The sequence below is a fragment of the Oncorhynchus gorbuscha genome, linkage group LG11, assembly GCF_021184085.1.
Source record: "Oncorhynchus gorbuscha isolate QuinsamMale2020 ecotype Even-year linkage group LG11, OgorEven_v1.0, whole genome shotgun sequence".
Lineage (NCBI taxonomy): Eukaryota > Metazoa > Chordata > Actinopteri > Salmoniformes > Salmonidae > Oncorhynchus > Oncorhynchus gorbuscha.
Genome location: NC_060183.1, coordinates 28,844,009 through 28,863,891, shown reverse-complemented (window position 1 = coordinate 28,863,891; position 19,883 = coordinate 28,844,009). Strand labels below are relative to the sequence as shown.

At 43.0% G+C, this 19,883-nt stretch overlaps 1 protein-coding gene across 2 annotated transcripts in view; it reads right to left on the bottom strand.

Annotated features, from left to right (window-relative positions):
* Nucleotides 1-10,225: 10,225 nt before the first annotated feature.
* The window catches only part of plxdc1 (plexin domain containing 1), a 90,339-nt gene continuing 80,681 nt past the window's right edge, over nt 10,226-19,883 (bottom strand). The window contains exons 7-14 of one of the 2 annotated variants that reach the window (XM_046368062.1): nt 13,409-13,508; nt 13,152-13,247; nt 12,944-13,025; nt 12,587-12,647; nt 12,347-12,473; nt 11,880-11,915; nt 11,170-11,327; nt 10,226-10,797 (exon numbers count right to left, since the gene is read on the bottom strand). In XM_046368062.1, coding sequence (XP_046224018.1) covers nt 10,672-10,797; nt 11,170-11,327; nt 11,880-11,915; nt 12,347-12,473; nt 12,587-12,647; nt 12,944-13,025; nt 13,152-13,247; nt 13,409-13,508 — 786 coding nt within the window. In that variant the 3' untranslated portion in view covers nt 10,226-10,671. The remainder of the gene's footprint in view (nt 10,798-11,169; nt 11,328-11,879; nt 11,916-12,346; nt 12,474-12,586; nt 12,648-12,943; nt 13,026-13,151; nt 13,248-13,408; nt 13,509-19,883) is intronic. The other variant, XM_046368063.1, reaches the window with a different exon arrangement.

The window sequence follows — 19,883 nt, the reverse complement described above, 5'->3', positions numbered from 1 at the left end:
CGATCCCTCCGATGTCAACAACTACAGACCAGTATCCCTTCTTTCTTTTCTCTCCAAAACTCTTGAACGTGCCGTCCTTGGTCAGCTCTCCCGCTATCTCTCTCAGAATGACCTTCTTGATCCAAATCAGTCAGGTTTCAAGACTAGTCATTCAACTGAGACTGCTCTTCTCTGTATCACGGAGGCGCTCCGCACCGCTAAAGCTAACTCTCTCTCCTCTGCTCTCATCCTTCTAGACCAGGGGTGTCAAAGTCAAATGGACGGAGGGCCAAATAAAAAATTTAGCTACAAGCCGAGGGCCGGACTGTTCGAATGTTCATTGAAAAATTTTTAAATGACGCATATAGTCTAGTGAACCTAATTGAACCTACTGAAAACCTAACAAATATATTCCAATATGATCAGATAAATAAAGCAATATTTTCTTATGGCTCTGTCAGTAATCTTTAATTTTCAACAGACACAAAAGACAAATTTCCTTTATATAAAAATCCCCATAACATGAACATTAAATGAAAGAAACCGGTATTCAAGGCACCATCAGTAGCCTATATTTTCTATTTTAGCAAAAGTGGGCTAAATTTACTTCAAAAAAAAAAACAATAATAGCAATTTTCTATCATCCACTCAACTGAAATATTTTTAAAATATAATTGGATTGAAATACAATAAAATAAAGTGCAAAAATCTATTAATCAAAAACAACACTTTGTTTAAGGAGAAGTAACATGCAGTGAAAACAAATATTAAACTTTAACTTTTAAACTTGAACTGAGTAAAAACTCTAAATATGTGATTGCACAGTAATGTTCACTTGTTTGAGGTTGAGGGTGATACTTGGTGGTGTCCCATCTTTTCCACAAGTTCATCAATGTTCGGGGTAAGGCTCTGAGCTGAGGAAATCCTCAGAATTGAGTGGAGGTGTTCAGCAGTAAGTCGACTTCTGTGTGATGTTTTGTTCAAGTTCATCAAAGAAAACAGTTGTTCACACAGGTATGTGCTGCCAAACATAGACAACGTTTGAGCAGCCTGGATGCGCAGCTGGGGCATTGTGTCGGGGAGGAAACGGGCGAACTCCGCAGCACCCACTGCCGCATATTTTGCCCTCAGTGCATCATTGCATTGGAGGTCAATCAACTCCATTTGGAGGTTTGGTGGTGAGCTTTCCACGTCAACAGCAAATGGGTTACCGAGCAGTTCCAACCTGCTTTTTTGTGCTTCAAAGTCAGCAAATCGGCGTCGAAAGTCAGCGGCAAGCATACCTATTTTATCAGCCAACTGTGCGCTCGGGAACGCACTGGTAGAGAGCTTCTCTTTCATGGTCTGGCAGCTGGGAAAGTGGCTCAAATTTTCTTTCCGCATCTGCGTCTCCCACAGAGTCAGTTTGGTTTTAAATGCCTTCACTGTACTGTACATATCAGAGATGACACGATCCCGACCCTGCAGCTGCAAGTTCATTGCATTCAGATGACTCGTAATGTCACACAGAAAAGCCATTTCACACAGAAACATTTCGTCTCGGAGTTGTGTTGTGTCTTTCCCTTTGCTGTCCAAGAACAGACAAATCTCCTCACGAAGCTCGAAACATCTTTGAAGCACCTTTCCCTGGCTTAGCCATCGCACCTCTGTGTGATAAGGCAAATCACCATGCTCCGTTTCTAACTCCGTCAGAAATGCCTTGAACTGGCGGTGATTCAAACCTTTGGCTCTGATAAAGTTAACTGTGCGCGTGATGATGCTCATTACATGCTCCATTTTCAAGGCTTTACCGCACAACGCTTCCTGGTGTATGATACAATGATAAGCTGTCAGCTCACCTGTCGCGTTTTCCTCTTGCATCTTTTCCCGTATCTTCTTCACCAGTCCGCTCCTGTGTCCACACATCGCAGGTGCTCCGTCGGTTGTCAAACCCACAAGTTTTTCCCAAGGCAGCTCCATCTCATTTACACATCTTGACACCTCTTCATACAAATCATGCCCCGTAGTTGTGCCATGCATAGGACGTAAAGCCAAAAACTCCTCTGTCACGCTTAGGCTGGAGTCCACTCCGCGGATGAAAATTGACAACTGGGCAATGTCAGAAATGTCGGTGCTCTCATCCACAGCCAAGGAATATGCAATGAAATCTTTTCCCTTTTTCACAAGCTGCTCTTTTAGATTGATGGACAACTGGTCTACTCTCTCGGCAATGGTGTTTCTGCTCAGACTCACATTTAAAAAGAGTTGCCTTTTTTCTGGGCAAACTTCGTCACAAACTTTAATCATGCAGTTTTTGATGAAATCCCCCTCCGTAAATGGCCGGGCTGATTTAGCGATCTCTTCTGCCAAAATAAAACTGGCCTTGACAGCAGCCTGGCCTTGTGATTTGGCTTTTTTGAACAGAGCCTGTCGAGATTTGAGGCCTCGTTTTAATTCCTCTGCCTTTTGTAGCCTTTGTTCCATGTCCATATTCTTGTTTTTGTCTGCGTGTTTCGTTTCATAATGTTGTCTCAGATTATACTCTTTCAGTACCGCCACACTTTCTCCACACAGAAGACACACAGGTTTTCCAGCTACCTCCGTGAACAAATACTCCGACTCCCACCTTGTTTGAAACCCCCGGTTCTCAGTGTCCACCTTCCGTTTTGCCATTTTTGATGGGTATCTGAAAGTTAATTTTACTGTGATGCTGACAACTGCTGTGCCAATAAATATTGAAATGAAGCAGCCTACTGCTCGGTGCGTCACCGTTGCATTGTGGGAAATGTAGTATTGGTGCGTGTAAAAGATCTGCGGGCTGCCGGCTTGCTGCGGTCTGCGGCCGGTTCTAATAACAAATCAAGATCATCCCAGGGGCCATAAAAAACCTTCTCGCGGGCCGGATGTGGCCCGCGGGCCTTGACTCTGACATATGTGTTCTACACCTATCGGCTGCCTTCGATACTGTGAACCATCAGATCCTCCTCTCCACCCTCTCCGAGTTGGGCATCTCCGGCGCGGCCCACGCTTGGATTGCGTCCTACCTGACAGGTCGCTCCTACCAGGTGGCGTGGCGAGAATCTGTCTCCTCACCACACGCTCTCACCACTGGTGTCCCCCAGGGCTCTGTTCTAGGCCCTCTCCTATTCTCGCTATACACCAAGTCACTTGGCTCTGTCATAACCTCACATGGTCTCTCCTATCATTGCTATGCAGACGACACACAATTAATCTTCTCCTTTCCCCCTTCTGATGACCAGGTGGCGAATCGCATCTCTGCATGTCTGGCAGACATATCAGTGTGGATGACGGATCACCACCTCAAGCTGAACTTCGGCAAGACGGAGCTGCTCTTCCTCCCGGGGAAGGACTGCCCGTTCCATGATCTCGCCATCACGGTTGACAACTCCATTGTGTCCTCCTCCCAGAGCGCTAAGAACCTTGGCGTGATCCTGTACAACACCCTGTCGTTCTCAACTAACATCAAGGCGGTGGACCGTTCCTGTAGGTTCATGCTCTACAACATCCGCAGAGTACGACCCTGCCTCACACAGGAAGCGGCGCAGGTCCTAATCCAGGCACTTGTCATCTCCCGTCTGGATTACTGCAACTCACTGTTGGCTGGGCTCCCTGCCTGTGCCATTAAACCCCTACAACTCATCCAGAACGCCGCAGCCCGTCTAGTGTTCAACCTTCCCAAGTTCTCTCACGTCACCCCGCTCCTCCGCTCTCTCCACTGGCTTCCAGTTGAAGCTCGCATCCGCTACAAGACCATGGTGCTTGCCTACGGAGCTGTGAGGGGAACGGCACCTCAGTACCTCCAGGCTCTGATCAGGCCCTACACCCAAATAAGGGCACTGCGTTCATCCACCTCTGGCCTGCTCGCCTCCCTACCACTGAGGAAGTACAGTTCCCGCTCAGCCCAGTCAAAACTGTTCTCTGCTCTGGCTCCCCAATGGTGGAACAAACTCCCTCACGACGCCAGGACAGCGGAGTCAATCACCACCTTCCGGAGACACCTGAAACCCCACCTCTTTAAGGAATACTTAGGATAGGATAAAGTAATCCTTCTCACCCCCCCCCCTTAAAATATTTAGATGCACTATTGTAAAGTGGCTGTTCCACTGGATGTCATAAGGTGAATGCACCAATTTGTAAGTCGCTCTGGATAAGAGCGTCTGCTAAATGACTTAAATGTAAATGTATGTTATCTCCTTGGTGTTTCATAATTGTGGGTAATCTGTAAATCCGTTATCTTTCCTGCCTTGTTAGAGCAGCCAAACACTGCACAGAAATGGACCGTCGCGATGAATTAACTAATTTGAAATCACTGTTATCATGCAGCTTGGGGAAGCCACTCAGCAGTTGTTCAAAGAATTGGTGGGGTGGTATTCCAACATAGCTGCCAGGAGGAGTCATACGCAGTGGCGATATTAGCATGTACAGTTGGTGGGGCAAACACCCCCTCCAATTGTTTTTGTTTAGATGCATGCCAGCAAAGCCACTACACAACACTAAACAATACATTAATTACACTATAACGGTGAAAGCGGTGCCTAAAAACTGTTAGGGCCGACATAAATCTGTTGCAACAGCAGAGCTTTCTTTCCAGCACAATGTAGTGAATCCTTACCACTGCTACACCTGGCTATCAGCGGAGCCTTGTGTGGCAGCGAAACAATTCATTCAGCCTCGTTGAATTACTTTTTAAAAACATAGCTGATATGGCTGACCATATAATATAATAATAATAATATATGCCATTTAGCAGACGCTTTTATCCAAAGCGACTTACAGTCATGTGTGCATACATTCTACGTATGGGTGGTCCCGGGGATCGAACCCACTACCCTGGCGTTAAAAGCACCATGCTCTAACAACTGAGCTACAGAAGGACCATATCTCCCTGGCATGTTACAGAATTTATGCAGCAGCATATAAGACATTTTTGGACTCACCTTAATGTGCGCGGTGGTCCTTTGTTGGCAAATGATGTCATTAAAGAAAAATATTTACATTTCCAAGTTGGATGATGGTTCAAAACTAATTTTCCCAGTCTGACTTCCCAGTTGCAATGTTTGCGGTTAGCCACTGTCACCGATTCCTTACAATCAACTCATTGTTGAATTTGCGATTTTCAACGTGTTTTGGAATGTTAATGTCCAACGGCCGATGAGCACCGATACGTTTTATCTATAATTTCTCTTTATATGACAAGGATTAAAAATTATTTGCCAGACTTGATTCATGATGATGACTGCTAGCTAAGATTGTGAAATGATGATGTTGACATGATCAGTCCAGTCAAAGCTATTGTAGATATAACGTGATTTGACATCATTTTATCTGTGGCCAATGACTTTGAGCCTTCTTGGATGGTCACTTTTAATGTAACTATGGCCCCAAAGGGCTCACATTCTTGATGTCTACCCTTACTAAAGGAGGGTGACATAGGGTCCCGATGAGTGACAGAACACTGAGCCAATCACGATGCAATGCTCCTATTTTCTGCTGGCCTGCCCCACCACCACAGAAAGCACTGAGCTAGGCTGAAAAACCTGAGCTAGGCTGAAACACCTGCGTTTTGGAGCTGCCTGATGGTATGCGGCTTTATTTTTTACATTGCTTGCAAACTAAAACTGTTTTACAGGTGTGGATCAGAAAATCAGTCAGTATCTGGTGTGACCACCATTTGCCTCATGCAGCGCGACACATCTCCTTCGCATAGAGTGTTATCCCACTCCTCTTCAAGGATTGTGCAAAGTTGCTGGATATTGGCGGGCAATGAAACACGCTGTTGTGCACGTCGGTCCAGAGCATCCCAAACATGCTCAATGGGTGACATGTCTGGTGAGTATGCAGGTCATGGAAGAACTAGGCCATTTTCAGCTTCCAGGACGACGCCATACACACAGTCTGCCATCTGCACGGTACAGTTGAAACCGGGATTCATCTGTGAAGAGCACACTACTCCAGTGTGCACCAATGAATTCGGTTACAGGGACGACGAGCCAAAATGTTTCATTTGTGCAAACCCACAGTTTCATCAGCTGTCCGGGTGGCTGGTCTCAGACGATCCTGCAGGTGAAGAAGCCGGATGTGGGGGTCCTGGGCTGGCGTGGTTACATGTGGTCTGCGGTTGCCCAAAAAAAACGTTGGATGCAAATTATGGTAGAGAAATTAACATTCAATTCTCTGGTGAACATTCTTGCAGTCAGCATGCCAATTGCACGCTCCCTCAAACATCTGTGGCGTTATGTTGTGTGACAAAAGTGCACATTTTTGAATGAGCTTTTATTGTCCCCAGCACAAGGTTCACCTTGTGTAATGATCATGGTGTTTAATCAGCTTCTTGATATTCCAGACCTATCAAGTGGATGGATTATCTTGTCAAATGAGAAAATTGTGAACAAAATTTGAGAGAAATAAGCTTTTTTTTGCATATGGAAGATTTCTGGGATCTTTTATTTCAGCTCATGAAACATGGGACCAAAACTTTACATGTTGAGTTTATATTTCTGTTTGTATACAGTACATATTGGAACCATCTTGCAGATCACATTCACACTTCTTACCATAAAACTAGGACAGTGAAACAATCTAATAAGTTTGGTTTTAATAAAAATTAAACAAAAAAAACAAGCAATCTGTTCGTTTTTTGTCAACAACAATAAATACATGTCAAATGTAATAATATCATAAAATCGGCAGGGTAAAAAAAAGACACGAGGCATTGCTGTTGAACCAGCTTTTGTTATAGTAGGCAGAGGGTAAGTAAGGGTAGCCTACGTGGGCTTGGGTTGATTTTCTTTTAACAGAAAAACAAACTACTGTTACAGGAAATAACTTCTAAATATGAGGTTTGCCGGTATTCACCGAGGTTCTCATCTCTTGTTTCATGATAGGTATGGACACGTAGTCTACATCACGGAGGGGGTTTTACGCATGTCCAAAGCATGGCTAAAAACAATGTAGGCCTGCCTACAATACATAGATAAAAAGGCAACGTCAGCTCACTGTTTTGCTCCTCTCAAACTTTAGATTTGAATAAAGCTTAAGATTAAAGATGAAGATTTCTTTCCAAGCGGCCTCACAAGCCAAACACTTTGTCAACGGTCTTGACTAGTCTACTTAATTACATTGAGCAGGGTGAAAGGAAAACAGCCTTCATAGAGAGGAGGGAAGTGATGCTTGGTTTTTAATATGTTTATAAATATGAAGTATACAGGCACCAAAAGCATAACTTGTTCCATGTGCATCTGAGCAAAATCGTATTGATGTTAGACTGGTAAATTGCCGAACTTGGCGTTAGGGTTGTAAAATGCCATGTGTGCCAGTTTTTATGTGCTTTTGACACTATCGCCACCTTAAAGTAGAGCCCTCAGTGTCAGAAATATGCAAAAATAGAGAAAATTAGGAAGTGAGCAAATACTCTTTCACGGCACTGTTTATCAGTGCATTGGAACAACCTAACCATTACGAAACGTATATATTCGATCAAATAAGTCTCACGTAGCAAATTAGCAATAAAACATTTTGTAGCGCAAATTCAACATGTTGTCATTCACCTCCATTTAAAAAAATCCTCACTTTGCAGGGCTTATTATCGTGGACCTATTTTTTGTAAAACCTCTCGCTTTGCCTATTTCTTTCTGGCCTCTGCTTATAATTGTGTACTAAAACCTTGAATAACTGTATAGGCCATGTCATGACTGACCATGTGCTTGAAAAATGCTAATTTATTTGAGCGACTCAAGGATTTTATCAAAACCAACCACAAGTTTTTATTGGAACATTTTCAAACAGTACTGATGTCAAACAAAACATGTTTTTTTTCATATGCTAAACTTAATGAAAGTAAATTTCTCCAAAACAATGTAACCAGGTTTTTCCAAAGTGGTTCATGGCAATAATGATCATTAGAATCACTAAAATATATCTGTTATATTGAAGTCCATGTGGCTATAGTATTGTACATATACTGTAACTCAACGGTTGTTCACCAACCAAGACATTTTAGAAAAGACAAGATATCTTCTCAAAACAGAACAAAATTAAAACACAGCCATTATAAAGTTGAACTGTACATTGGTTTGCAGTAATGAAGGCTAGTGTGTCTGTACCATTCCCTGACTTTACACGCAATGTGTATTCAGCTCTTTTCTCTCAGATGGAGTTTTTCCAACATCCATCCTCTGTGATTATACATACAGTGCCTTCGGAAAGTATTCAGACCCCTTGACTTTTTCCACATTTTGCTACGTTACAGCCTTATTCCAAAATATATATATTTTTTAAGATTCCTCAGCAATCTACGCACAATACCCCATAATAACAAAAAGAAAAAACGTATTTAGAAATATTTGCAAATGTAACAAAAACAAAAACAGAAATACCTTATTTACTTAAGAATTCAGACCCTTTGCTATGAGACTCGAAATTGAGCTCAGCTGCATCCTGATTCCATTGATCATCCTTGAGATGTTTCTACAACTTGATTGGGGGCTCTGAGACAGGATTGTATTGAGGCAACGATCTGGGGAAGGGTACCAACAACATTTCTGCAGCATTGAAGATCGCCTAGAACACAGTGGAGAAGGGCCTTGGTCAGGGAGGTGACTGACAAAGCTCAAGAGTTCCTCTGTGGAGATTCTTTCAGAAGGACAACCATCTTTGCAGCACTCCACCAATCAGACCTTTATGGTAGAGTGGCCAGACAGAAGCCACTCCTGAGTAAAAAACACATGACAGCCCGCATGGAGTTTGCCAAAAGGCACCTAAAGACTCTCAGACCATGAGAAACAAGATTCTCTGGCCTGATGAAACCAAGACTGAACTCTTTGGCCTGAATGCCAAGTGTCAAGTTTGGAGGAAACCTGGCACCATCCCTACGGGGTAGAATGTTGGTGGCAGCATCATTCTGTGGAGATGTTTTTCAGTGGCAGGGACTGGGAGACTAGTCAGGATCGAGGGGAAGATGAACAGAGAAAAGTACAGAGAGATCTTTGATGAAAACCTGCTTCGGAGAGCTCAGGACCTCCAACTGGGACGACGGACCACCTTCCAACAGGACAATGACCCTAAGCACACAGCCAAGGCAACCCAGGAGTCTCTGAATGTCCTTGAGTGGCCCAGTCTGAGCCCGGAGTTGAACTCGGTTGAACATCTCTGGAAAGACCTGAAAATAGCTGTGCAGCAATGTTCCCCATCCAACCTGACAAAGCTTGAGAGGATCTCAATAAACACTACCGGGTCAAAAGTTTAAGAACACCTACTCATTCAAGGGTTTTTCTTTCTTTTTAAAATATTTTCTACATTGTAGAATAATAGTGAAGACATCAAAACTATGAAATAACACATATGGAATCATGTAGTAACCAAAAAGTGTTCTTAAATTCAAATATATTTTATATTTGAGATTCTTCAAAGTAACCACCCTTGATGACAGCTTTGCACACTCTTGGCATTCTCTCAACCAGCTTCACCTGGAATGATTTTCCAACAGTCCTGAAGGAGTTCCAACATATGCTGAGCACTTGTTGGCTGCTTTTCCTTCACTCTGTGGTCCGATTCATCCCAAACCATCTCAATTTGGTTGAGGTCGGGGGATTGTGCAGGCCAGGCCATCGAATGCAGCACTCCATCACTCTCCTTCTTGGTCAAATAGCCCTTACACAGCCTGGAGGTGTGTTGGGTCATTATCTTGTTGGAAAACAAATGATAGTCCCACTAAGCCCAAAACAGATGGGATGGCATATCGCTGCAGAATGCTGTGGTAGCCATGCTGGTTAATAATGCATTGAATTCTAAATAAATCACAGACAGTGTCACCAGCAAATCACCCCAACACCATAACACCCCCTCCTCAATGCTTTACGGTGGGAAATACACATGCGGAGATCATCCGTTCACCTACACCGCTTCTCACAAAACCATGGCTGTTGGAACCAAAAATTCCAATTTGGACTCCAGACCAAAGGACAATTTGCCACCAGTTGCTTGTGTTTCTTGGCCCAAGCAAGTCTCTTCGGTGTCCTTTAGTAGTGGTTTCTTTGCAGTAATTCGATTAATTAACTGACCTTCATGTCTTAAAGTAATGATGGACTGTCGTTCCTCATCGCTGATTTGAGCTGTTCTTGTCATAATATGGACTTGGTCTTTTACCAAATTGGACTGTCTTCTGTATACCCTCCTACCTTGTCACAGCACAACTGATTGTCTCAAACACATTAAGAAGGAAAACATTCCACATGTACTACATGACTCCATATGTGCTATTTCATAGTTCTGATGTCTTCACAAAACAATTAAATCCATTTTTAGAGTCAGGCTGTAACGTAACAAAATGTGGAAAAAGCCAAAGTGTCTGAATACATTCCGAAGGCACTGTAGGCCCTCCTTCCTTGACGTTATCGCTGATCTGATATGATATGATTGGTGAAATCAATGTAGTGGACTTCTTGCTCACCTATCAAATAATGTTAGATTTGTGCTTACCTCAAGGAAGGGAAGGAGGAAGAATGTATTAGACAGGCGAAGAGCGAGAGACACAGACAAAACAGACAAAGTACTGTTCTCTACAAGCAGTTACACATTGTCCACCATAGTACGAATAAGGGACGTTTTGCATTTCTGTCCCCTCTAGTTCCTTTTATTAATCCCCAAAATGGCGCTCACTCTCTTGTCCAACGTTGCCCCGGAAGTCCAGCCTAGTTAGCAGCACTGTTCGGCCTCAATGAAGCCCTCCTTATCGTGACCCCCAAGCTCCACCTCAGCATAGGTGGAGTGACAGCTCTGGTTGTGGAACTTCATAGATGGCCAGTAGTTATTGGTGTGTCGCTGTGAACGACAGACATTTGACCCAACCAGGATTAGTCAAGTCCATGAGTACAGTACAGCCCTAGACCAAGGTTGTGTTCAGTAGGGAACAACCGTTTTGAAACGGGAGGTTCTACCTGAACGTGTCCAATAAGAACAGCAGATTTTTGTTTCCCGGCCCCAGTGTGCCGTACTGAACACCACCCAGCACATCTGGCCCTCAAGGGCCGAAATCCTGCTACCTATCATTTCTTCGTGGTATTTAATGAATCTTTTCATGCAGTTGATCATAGCTTAAATTGAGTCATGCATCCCTGCTCTAGACATTTATATATAATAACAGAACATTCAAGTGGAATTGATCTAATTCTGTAAGGGCCTGCTCTGTCTCACCTGCATGAGGTAGAATGGAGGAGCAACAGTGGGGTGTGTGTTGATATAGTAGACAGCCAAAAGGGTCAAGGCTACCAGCAAAATGAGGGCTGCCACCACACCTGCAATAATCGCAGTGTGCTCTGTCCGTTCCTGGTGCGGAGGACCCGTTTGCAAGTCTGAGAGAAAAGGAAAGTGAGGTAATGCCAATGATTCTAAATCCTTGGAATGATTGTGAATAAGAATTGCTAATGTTAAATGAAATTAGCACTAGTCTACCCTGCTACGCTTGATAAAATGGCTAATGGAGAAGGCAAGGTGCCCACGACAGGATACATACAGTACAGACAAACAGTTAGCCAGCTTCACTTGCACATTAGCGACAGTTATAGGACAGAAACACATCACAAAGACAGAAAAACAAAAGACTTACAGTACAACACTATGAACTCCAGCAGCATTCCAGTTTGCCTGGAATTGTTGGTGATAATAAAGGCTTGGAACAGCCAGGATTTTGTCTTTCAGGAGGAAGCACACTGAAATGTATATTTTATTCATAGTTGCATCAGGATCTTTTTTTCTACATTTTTCAAAACTGAGTTCATCCTCTCAGTGGCTCAGTCTAGTCTACGGTCAGTGCTTCCGGATAAGGATAACATTACTCACAACCAGGCAGCCTCACTGACCTATGCAAAACACCCACGTAGCCAACCAACTACAAGCCAACTCACCACCACCATTGTAGCGAATGAAAAGTTTGGTGTCATCTGTGGACAAAAAGAGAGTATTGTTGTACAGACACATGAGATGGGAAGAGACAGACGGACATAGAGAAACAAATAGACAGACTGACAGACAGAACCTAGACAACAGAATGCAAGCACAGAAAGCATGGATTGGCATCTCACTATATTTATCCATCTTTCGAGGGTGGATTTGGGTTGCAGCTACATAGCAAATCTTGAAATGTCTCCTTATAATTATACTATGGTGTCTTTAAAAACATTTAAATCTGGAAATTGTTAAATGTCTCGAACCTGGCAACATTGTTTTCCTATGTCGACATTGGACTGGACCATTTATTTGGGTTGGACCATACTATCTTTAATAAGCTAATCGGGGTGTGCTGATTTGGTATGTGAATGGCCAGCAATCCTGGGCACCACTATAACTCAGACCCAGCAGACCCTCAACTCACCCTCGGTGACGGGGATATCTGAGAGCACTGCAGGGGAGGGCGTGGGCTCTGGGGCTGAGTGGTTGAAGGACCCCATAGAACCCTCAGGGCCACCCTGAGTGTAGTCCTCACAAGTGCCCTCTTTTGCCTGAAAGAAAGTTACAAAATAATATTGCTGGGAGAGGGGGAGTAACGGTTGTTCGATGTACTTTGTCGATGTAATTTCTGATTTTTCGGCCCAACGATCTAATACCATCTCACCTCTTCAGGACAGTTGTAGTCGAGCCACTCCTGTCTGTGACGATCAATTCCATCGGAGCATCTGAAGTACAAGTGGAGAGGACCGCGAGAGATGACAATTATCTACTAGTATAATTCACAAATACTACACAAATAAACCATTTTTACGTCTCATGTTAGTCCTTCTTACATGACATTAAGTCTAACACTCACATGTATACACACACACACACACACACACACACACACACACACACACACACACACACACACACACACACACACACACACACACACACACACACACACACACACACACACACACACACACACACACACACACACACACACACACACACACACACACACACACCTCACCTTTGCAGTGTGTTGCACCAACCACAGCCATTTGTCAGGTTGGATATGAGACAGAGTTCACAGGTGGTGTGTTGGAGACATGCTGGAAAAATAAGACAAATGATCCACTACAACTTTTACAGTATTCAGTGGGGGGAAAGCGTGAAACTGCCATCATGATGTCACAAGTTTGGCTGAGTAGGGGTCTGTGAGCACAATGCATACTCACTGGGCAATGGTGTGAATTCAAAGGCAGAGTGATTGTTGATCTTAGTGGTGTCAATCTCTACTCTATGGTACTCATAGATGGTCCGCCGTCTTGCATCTATAGAGAGGAAATCAAGTAGAAGTCGGGCCAGTATTCTTGACCTTGTGACATTCACACACACACAAATAACATGACGGTACATCTAAAACTGGTCTGGGTACAGTAGAGAGGGAAGGATATTGGATGGCAGGTGTGAGTGTAGTCTTGTTGTGACTGACCTGAGGACTGTGGAGAGGGGAGGAGGGCCATGAACGCATCAGACAGGCCCACCTTCACTGGGTGTTCAGTGGAGTTGATCTTCTCTACTGGCAAAGGAACCTAAAGGAGTAGGAGAAGGAGGGAATCAAAGACTGGAGAGTTGGCTTTTGTATTTCTACACACAAGTTGACTTTGAGAGACTGGTTGAGATATTCCCATTTTGAGCTCGGGTGCCCTACAATGATCAATAACATGTTTGAAAATCCTAACCTGTTGTTGTGAGTGTTCCACGTCTCCGAGTGAGTATTATTTTATATCTATAAAAAGAGGCCAGCTATCTATGGCTACAGATAGCTTTTCTGCCACACTGTGCCCATCTCTTTCAGTGTTTGGATAAGAGGATAACTTAAACAAGGCCATACACATTTTATTAACGGTTTAGCAGACTTCATATTTTTTTTAAGTGAGGTGAGCAAGCGAGAAAACAAAATACAAAATAAAGTTGAACCCATTGTACAAAATACTAAACAACGTCAGTACAACACCTAGTGTTCACGCCAAGCGACCTCACAAAAACATTGTATAACTGTTTTGGAATGACAGTCACAGGGACCAGGGTTTGAGTCCCAGTCAGGGTACCCCTGCACTGGTGTCAGTTGTTGGATAGCACCGCTGAAAGCATGGCTGAATCTCAAACCGAACACTTAGCTATTAAGCCCTTCATTGAGTGGCCACTAGCTAATGTGTTCGACAGTTAACACTCGAGTCTGCAAGTGTTTTGGCCAAAATGAACATTGAGACGATGCGCACTCAATGTCCCAACTGCCATTTATCAATATTCCAAAATTCCGAAATCCATTCATGAGCATTCTCCCGCGACCTGTCTTGTAGCATATATACAGTATACAGTACCTTACAAAAGTATTCAGACCCCTTGGATTTCTTCACATTTTATTGTGTTACAACGTGGGATTAAAATTGATGTAATTGTCTTTGTCAACAATCTACTCAAAATACTCTGTAATGTCAAAGTTAAAGATGTTTTGTCATTGCATAAGTATTCAGTAAAATGTTTCTTAACGAATCGCATAATAAGTTAGATAGTAGGGGTTGACATGATTTTTGAATGACTAACTCTTCTTCTGTCCCCCATACATACAACATCTGTAAGGTCCCTCAGTCACGTATTGCATTTCAAGCTCAGATTCAACTACAAAGACCAGGGAACTTTTCGGAAGCCTCAGATAAGTGATTGGTAGACAGGTAGCAATAACAAATCAGACATTGAATATATCTTTAAGCATACAGTGGGGAGAACAAGTATTTGATACACTGCCGATTTTGCAGGTTTTCCGACTTACAAAGCATGTAGAGGTCTGTATTTTTTTTAATCATATGTACACTTCAACTGTGAGAGATGGAATCTAAAACAAAATCCAGAAAATCACATTGTATGATTTTTAAGTAATTAATTTGCATTTTATTGCATGACATAAGTATTTGATACATCAGAAAAGCAGAACTTAATATTTGATACAGAAACCTTTGTTTGCAATTACAGAGATCATACGTTTCCTGTAGTTCTTGACCAGGTTTGCACACACTGCAGCAGGGATTTTGGCCCACTCCTCCATACAGACCTTCTCCAGATCCTACAAGTTTCAGGGCTGTCGCTGGGCAATACGGACTTTCAGCTCCCTCCAAAGATTTTCTATTGGGTTCAGGTCTGGAGACTGGCTAGGCCACTCCAGGACCTTGACATGCTTCTTACGGAGACACTCCTTAGTTGCCCTGTCTGTGTGTTTCGGGTCGTTGTCATGCTGGAAGACCCATCTTCAATGCTCTTACTGAGGGAAGGAGGTTGTTGGCCAAGATCTCGCGATACATGGCCCCATCCATCCTCCCCTCAATACGGTGCAGTCGTCCTGTCCCCCTTGCAGAAAAGCATCCCCAAAGAAAGATGTTTCCACCTCCATGCTTCACGGTTGGGATGGTGTTCTTGGGGTTGTACTCATCCTTCTTCTTCCTCCAAACACGGCAAATGGAGTTTAGACCAAAAAAAGCTCTATTTTTGTCTCATCAGACCACACGACCTTCTCCCATTCCTCCTCTGGATCATCCAGATGGTCATTGGCAAACTTCAGACGGGCCTGGGCATGTGCTGGCTTGAGCAGGGGGACCTTGCGTGCGCTGCAGTATTTTAATCCATGACGGCGTAGTGTGTTACTAATGGTTTTCTTTGAGACTGTGGTCCCAGCTCTCTTCAGGTCATTGACCAGGTCCTGCCGTGTAGTTCTGGGTGGATCCCTCACCTTCCTCATGATCATTGATGCCCCACGAGGTGAGATCTTGCATGGAGCCCCAGACCGAGGGTGATTGACCGTCATCTTGAACTTCTTCCATTTTCTAATAATTGCGCCAGCAGTTGTTGCCTTCTCACCAAGCTGCTTGCCTATTGTCCTGTAGCCCATCCCAGCCTTGTGCAGGTCTACAATTTTATCCCTGATGTCCTTACACAGCTCTCTGGTCTTGGCCATTGAGGAGAGGTTGGAGTCTGTTTGATTGAGTGTGTGGACAGGTGTCTTTTATACAGGTAACGAGTTCAAACAGGTGCAGTAATACAGGTAATGAGTGGAGAACAGGAGGGCTTCTTAAAGAAAAACTAACAGGTTTTTGAGAGCCAGAATTCTTACTGGTTGGTAGGTGATCCAATACTTATGTCATGCAATAAAATGCAAATTAATTACTTAAAAACCATACAATGTGATTTTCTGGACTATTGTTTTAGATTCTGTCTCTCACAGTTGAAGTGTACCTATGATAAAAATTACAGACCTCTACATGCTTTGTAAATAGGAAAACCTGCAAAATCAGCAGTGCATCAAATACTTGTTCTCCCCACTGTAGCATGGTCATATTCTGTGGATTATGTATTAAACCACCCAGACACATCAAATATACAGTTGTCCTTCTGATCTGAGCTGCAGGACAGGAATGAAACTGCTCAGGAATGTTACCATGAGGCCATTGTTGATTTGAAAACATTTACAGAGTTCGATGACTGTGATGAGAGGATAGATCAAAAACATTGTCGTGACTCCATAATAATGACTTAAATGACAGAGAATAAAAATAAGAATACAAATATTCTAAAACATGCATCGTGGATGCCCCTCAAACTCAACTCTGGACCTAGAAGCCAGTTCCACTGCTTTTTTTCATTACATTTCCCCCTCTAACCAGGGACTGATATAGACCAGGAACACCAGGTGTGTGCAATTAGTTATCTGGTCGAACAGAAACCAGCTGGTAGAACAGAAACCGTCTCTGGACCTCTTAGGGTAAAAGTTGAATACCCCTGGTGTTTGCAACAAGACAGTAAAGTGATACTGCAAAAAAAATTAAATGCAAAGCCTTATGTTTGAGGCAAATCCAACACTCTACATCACTGAGTAACTGCCTACCAATTTTCCAGCATGGTGTTGGCTGCATCATGGTATAGGTATGCTTGACATTGGCAAATACTGGGGTGTTTTTTCAGGATAAAAACCAACAGGATGGAGCTAAGCAAAAGCAGAATCCTTGTGGAAAAGTTGCTTCAGTCAAATAAAATGATAATGCACAAACAAAATAAAATCGTATTTGTCACGTGCTTCATAAACAACAGGTGTCGACTAACCTTGAAATACTTACTTACGGGCCCTTCCCAACAATGCAGAGAGAAAGAAAATAGATCAATAATAGAAAAGTTAAACAATAATAATAAAAGTAATAATAAATACAGGAGTAACGATAAATAAGATGTATATTTATGAGGTACACGCACTGAGTCAAAGTGCAGGGGTACGAGGTAAATGAGGTAGATATGTACATCAGTGAGCTCCAAAAGGTATTGAGACAGTGACACGTTTTGTTTCTTCTGCCTCTGCACTCCAGCACTTTGGATTTGAAATTATACACTTCTAAAATGATACAATACATTATTTATCATTTCTTTTGGGAACAAAATCTTGTGAAACCCAACCAAAACATACAGCAAATGAATCCAACAAGTTTGTAGATTCACAAGCTTGATGTAATCATTGTGTGCTATGAAGATGAGACCAAATACCAAACGTTGACTACTTTACTACACATATAAATTAATTCCTCCCAATACTTTTGGTCCCCTAAAATGGAGGCACGATGTACAGAAAGTGCTGTAATTTCATAAGGGTTGACTCGATATGAATGAAAATACCCTCAAAATAAATCTAACAGTCTGCCCTTTGACCTCGGTCATTGTATCAAACTGCTGGAGTACAGAGCGGAAACAAAACGTGTCACTGTTCAAATACTTTTGGAGCTTACTGTAACTAGGGATAAAGTGACAGATAATAAACAGTAGCAGCAGATTGTGTCGGAAAAAAAGGTAGTGCAAAAAGAGTCAATGCAGATTGTCTGGGTAACTATTTGGTTAACTTTGTAAGTAACTGGCTGGGGGATAGAAGCTGTTGAGGGTCCTGTTGGTTCCAGACTTGGTGCATCGGTACCACTTGCCTGCGGTAACCCTCTATGACTTGGGTGGCTGGAGTCTTTGACAATTTTTTAGGGCCTTCATCTGACACCACCTAGAATAGAGTTCCTGGATGGCCCTCCTACCCTCTGTTACATCTTGCAGTTGGATGCCAAGCAGTTGCTATACCAAGCGGTGATGCAGCCAGTGATGCAGCCAGATGCTTTCAATGGCGCATCTGTATAACTTTTTGAGGATCATGGCAAATATTTTCAGCCTCATTGGCATTGTCGTGCCCTCTTCATGACTGTGTTGGTGTGTGGGGACCATGATAGATCCTTAGTGATGTGGACACAGAGGAACTTGAAGCTGTCGACCAGCTCCACTAGAGCCCCATCGATGTGGATCGGGGCGTGCTCGGCCCTCTGTTTCCTGTAGTCCACGATCAGCTTCTTTGTCTTGCTGACATTGAGGGAGAGGTTGTTGTCCTGACACCACACTGGCAGGTCTCTGACCTCTCATCTTTGTCAGTCATCAGGCCAAACACCGTTGTGTCGTCTGTGAACTTCATGATGCCGTTGGAGTCGTGCGCAGCCACGCAGCCGCGCAGTACGCACCCGTGAGGGGCCCCTGTGTTGAGGGTCAGTGTGACGGATGTGTTGTTGCCTACCCTCACCACTTGGGGATGGCCGGTCAGGAAGTTTTCTTTTTATTTAACCTTTATTTAACTAGGCAAGTCAGTTAAGAACACATTCTTACTTACAATGGCGGCCTACTAAAAGTACAGGATCCAGTTGCAGAGGGAGTTGTTCAGTCCCAGGGTCCTTAGTTTGGTGACAAGCTGGCACTATGGTGTTGAATTCTGAACTGTAGTCAAGAACAGCATTCTCAGATAGGTGTTTCTCTTGCGCAGTTGAGAAAGAGCAGTGTGGAGTGCAATAGAGATTGTGGCATCCGTGGATCTTTTGGGGAGGTATACGAATTGTAATGGGTCATGGGTGTCTGGGATTATGGTGTTAACGTAAGCCATGACCAGCCTTTCAAAGCATTTCATGGCTACAGGTGTGAGTGCTATGGGGAGATAGCCATGATCCTCAACATCTTGACAGAGCTTGAAGAATTATGAAAATAATAATGGGCTAATATTACACAATCCAGGTGGGTAACGTTCTTAGAGACTTAACCAAGAAAATCCACAACTGAAAATGCCTCCAAAGGAGTTTCTAACATGTATTGACTCAAGGAGCTGAAGGAACTATATTTTAGTTATTTAATTTCTATTAAAACATTTTTTTAAAGATATTCTTCCACTGACATTACAGAGTATTATCTGTTTTGTTGACAAAAAATACAATTAAATAAATTTTAATCCTACTTTGTAACACAAAATGTGAAGAAATCCAAGGGGTATGAATACTTTTGCAAGGCACTATACATTATAAATGATACATTATACATTATAAATGACAGGGAGAAAGTTGTAAAAACAAAACGACATCTCTACCTCTGCCCAAAAAATATCTGTAGCTGGAATCATTTGGTCACTTGTCAGTACACTTGTAAAAAATATTATATAAAACACATTTATATAAAGTACATATGTACAACAGCTAGTAATATCTATACCACAATGCAGTTGTGAACATACAAGGCATTCTATATTGTACTACAACATCAGTCTCATTGAATGTGGATATGTGTTGGTTGAATGTTTCAGGCAGGTTCCAGAATGTTCTTCAGCTGGTGAACCTCTTTTTGTGTGGGTAATGGCAGCTGGTTTAGCACCCACGGCTTCGACCTCTTGCAGAAGATTTAAATGTACTGTAAGTCTCCTGGAAAGACATGAAGACTAATCATGAGGATGTGTAACCATACAATAAACTAGGTTAATTTGTAAACAAAAAATGGGAACAGTAGACGGGGGGGGGGGGGGGGGTTGTTACACATACCCGGGGATGGGAAATGGGATGTCAGCAAAGATGTGAAAATTTCGAGTTAGC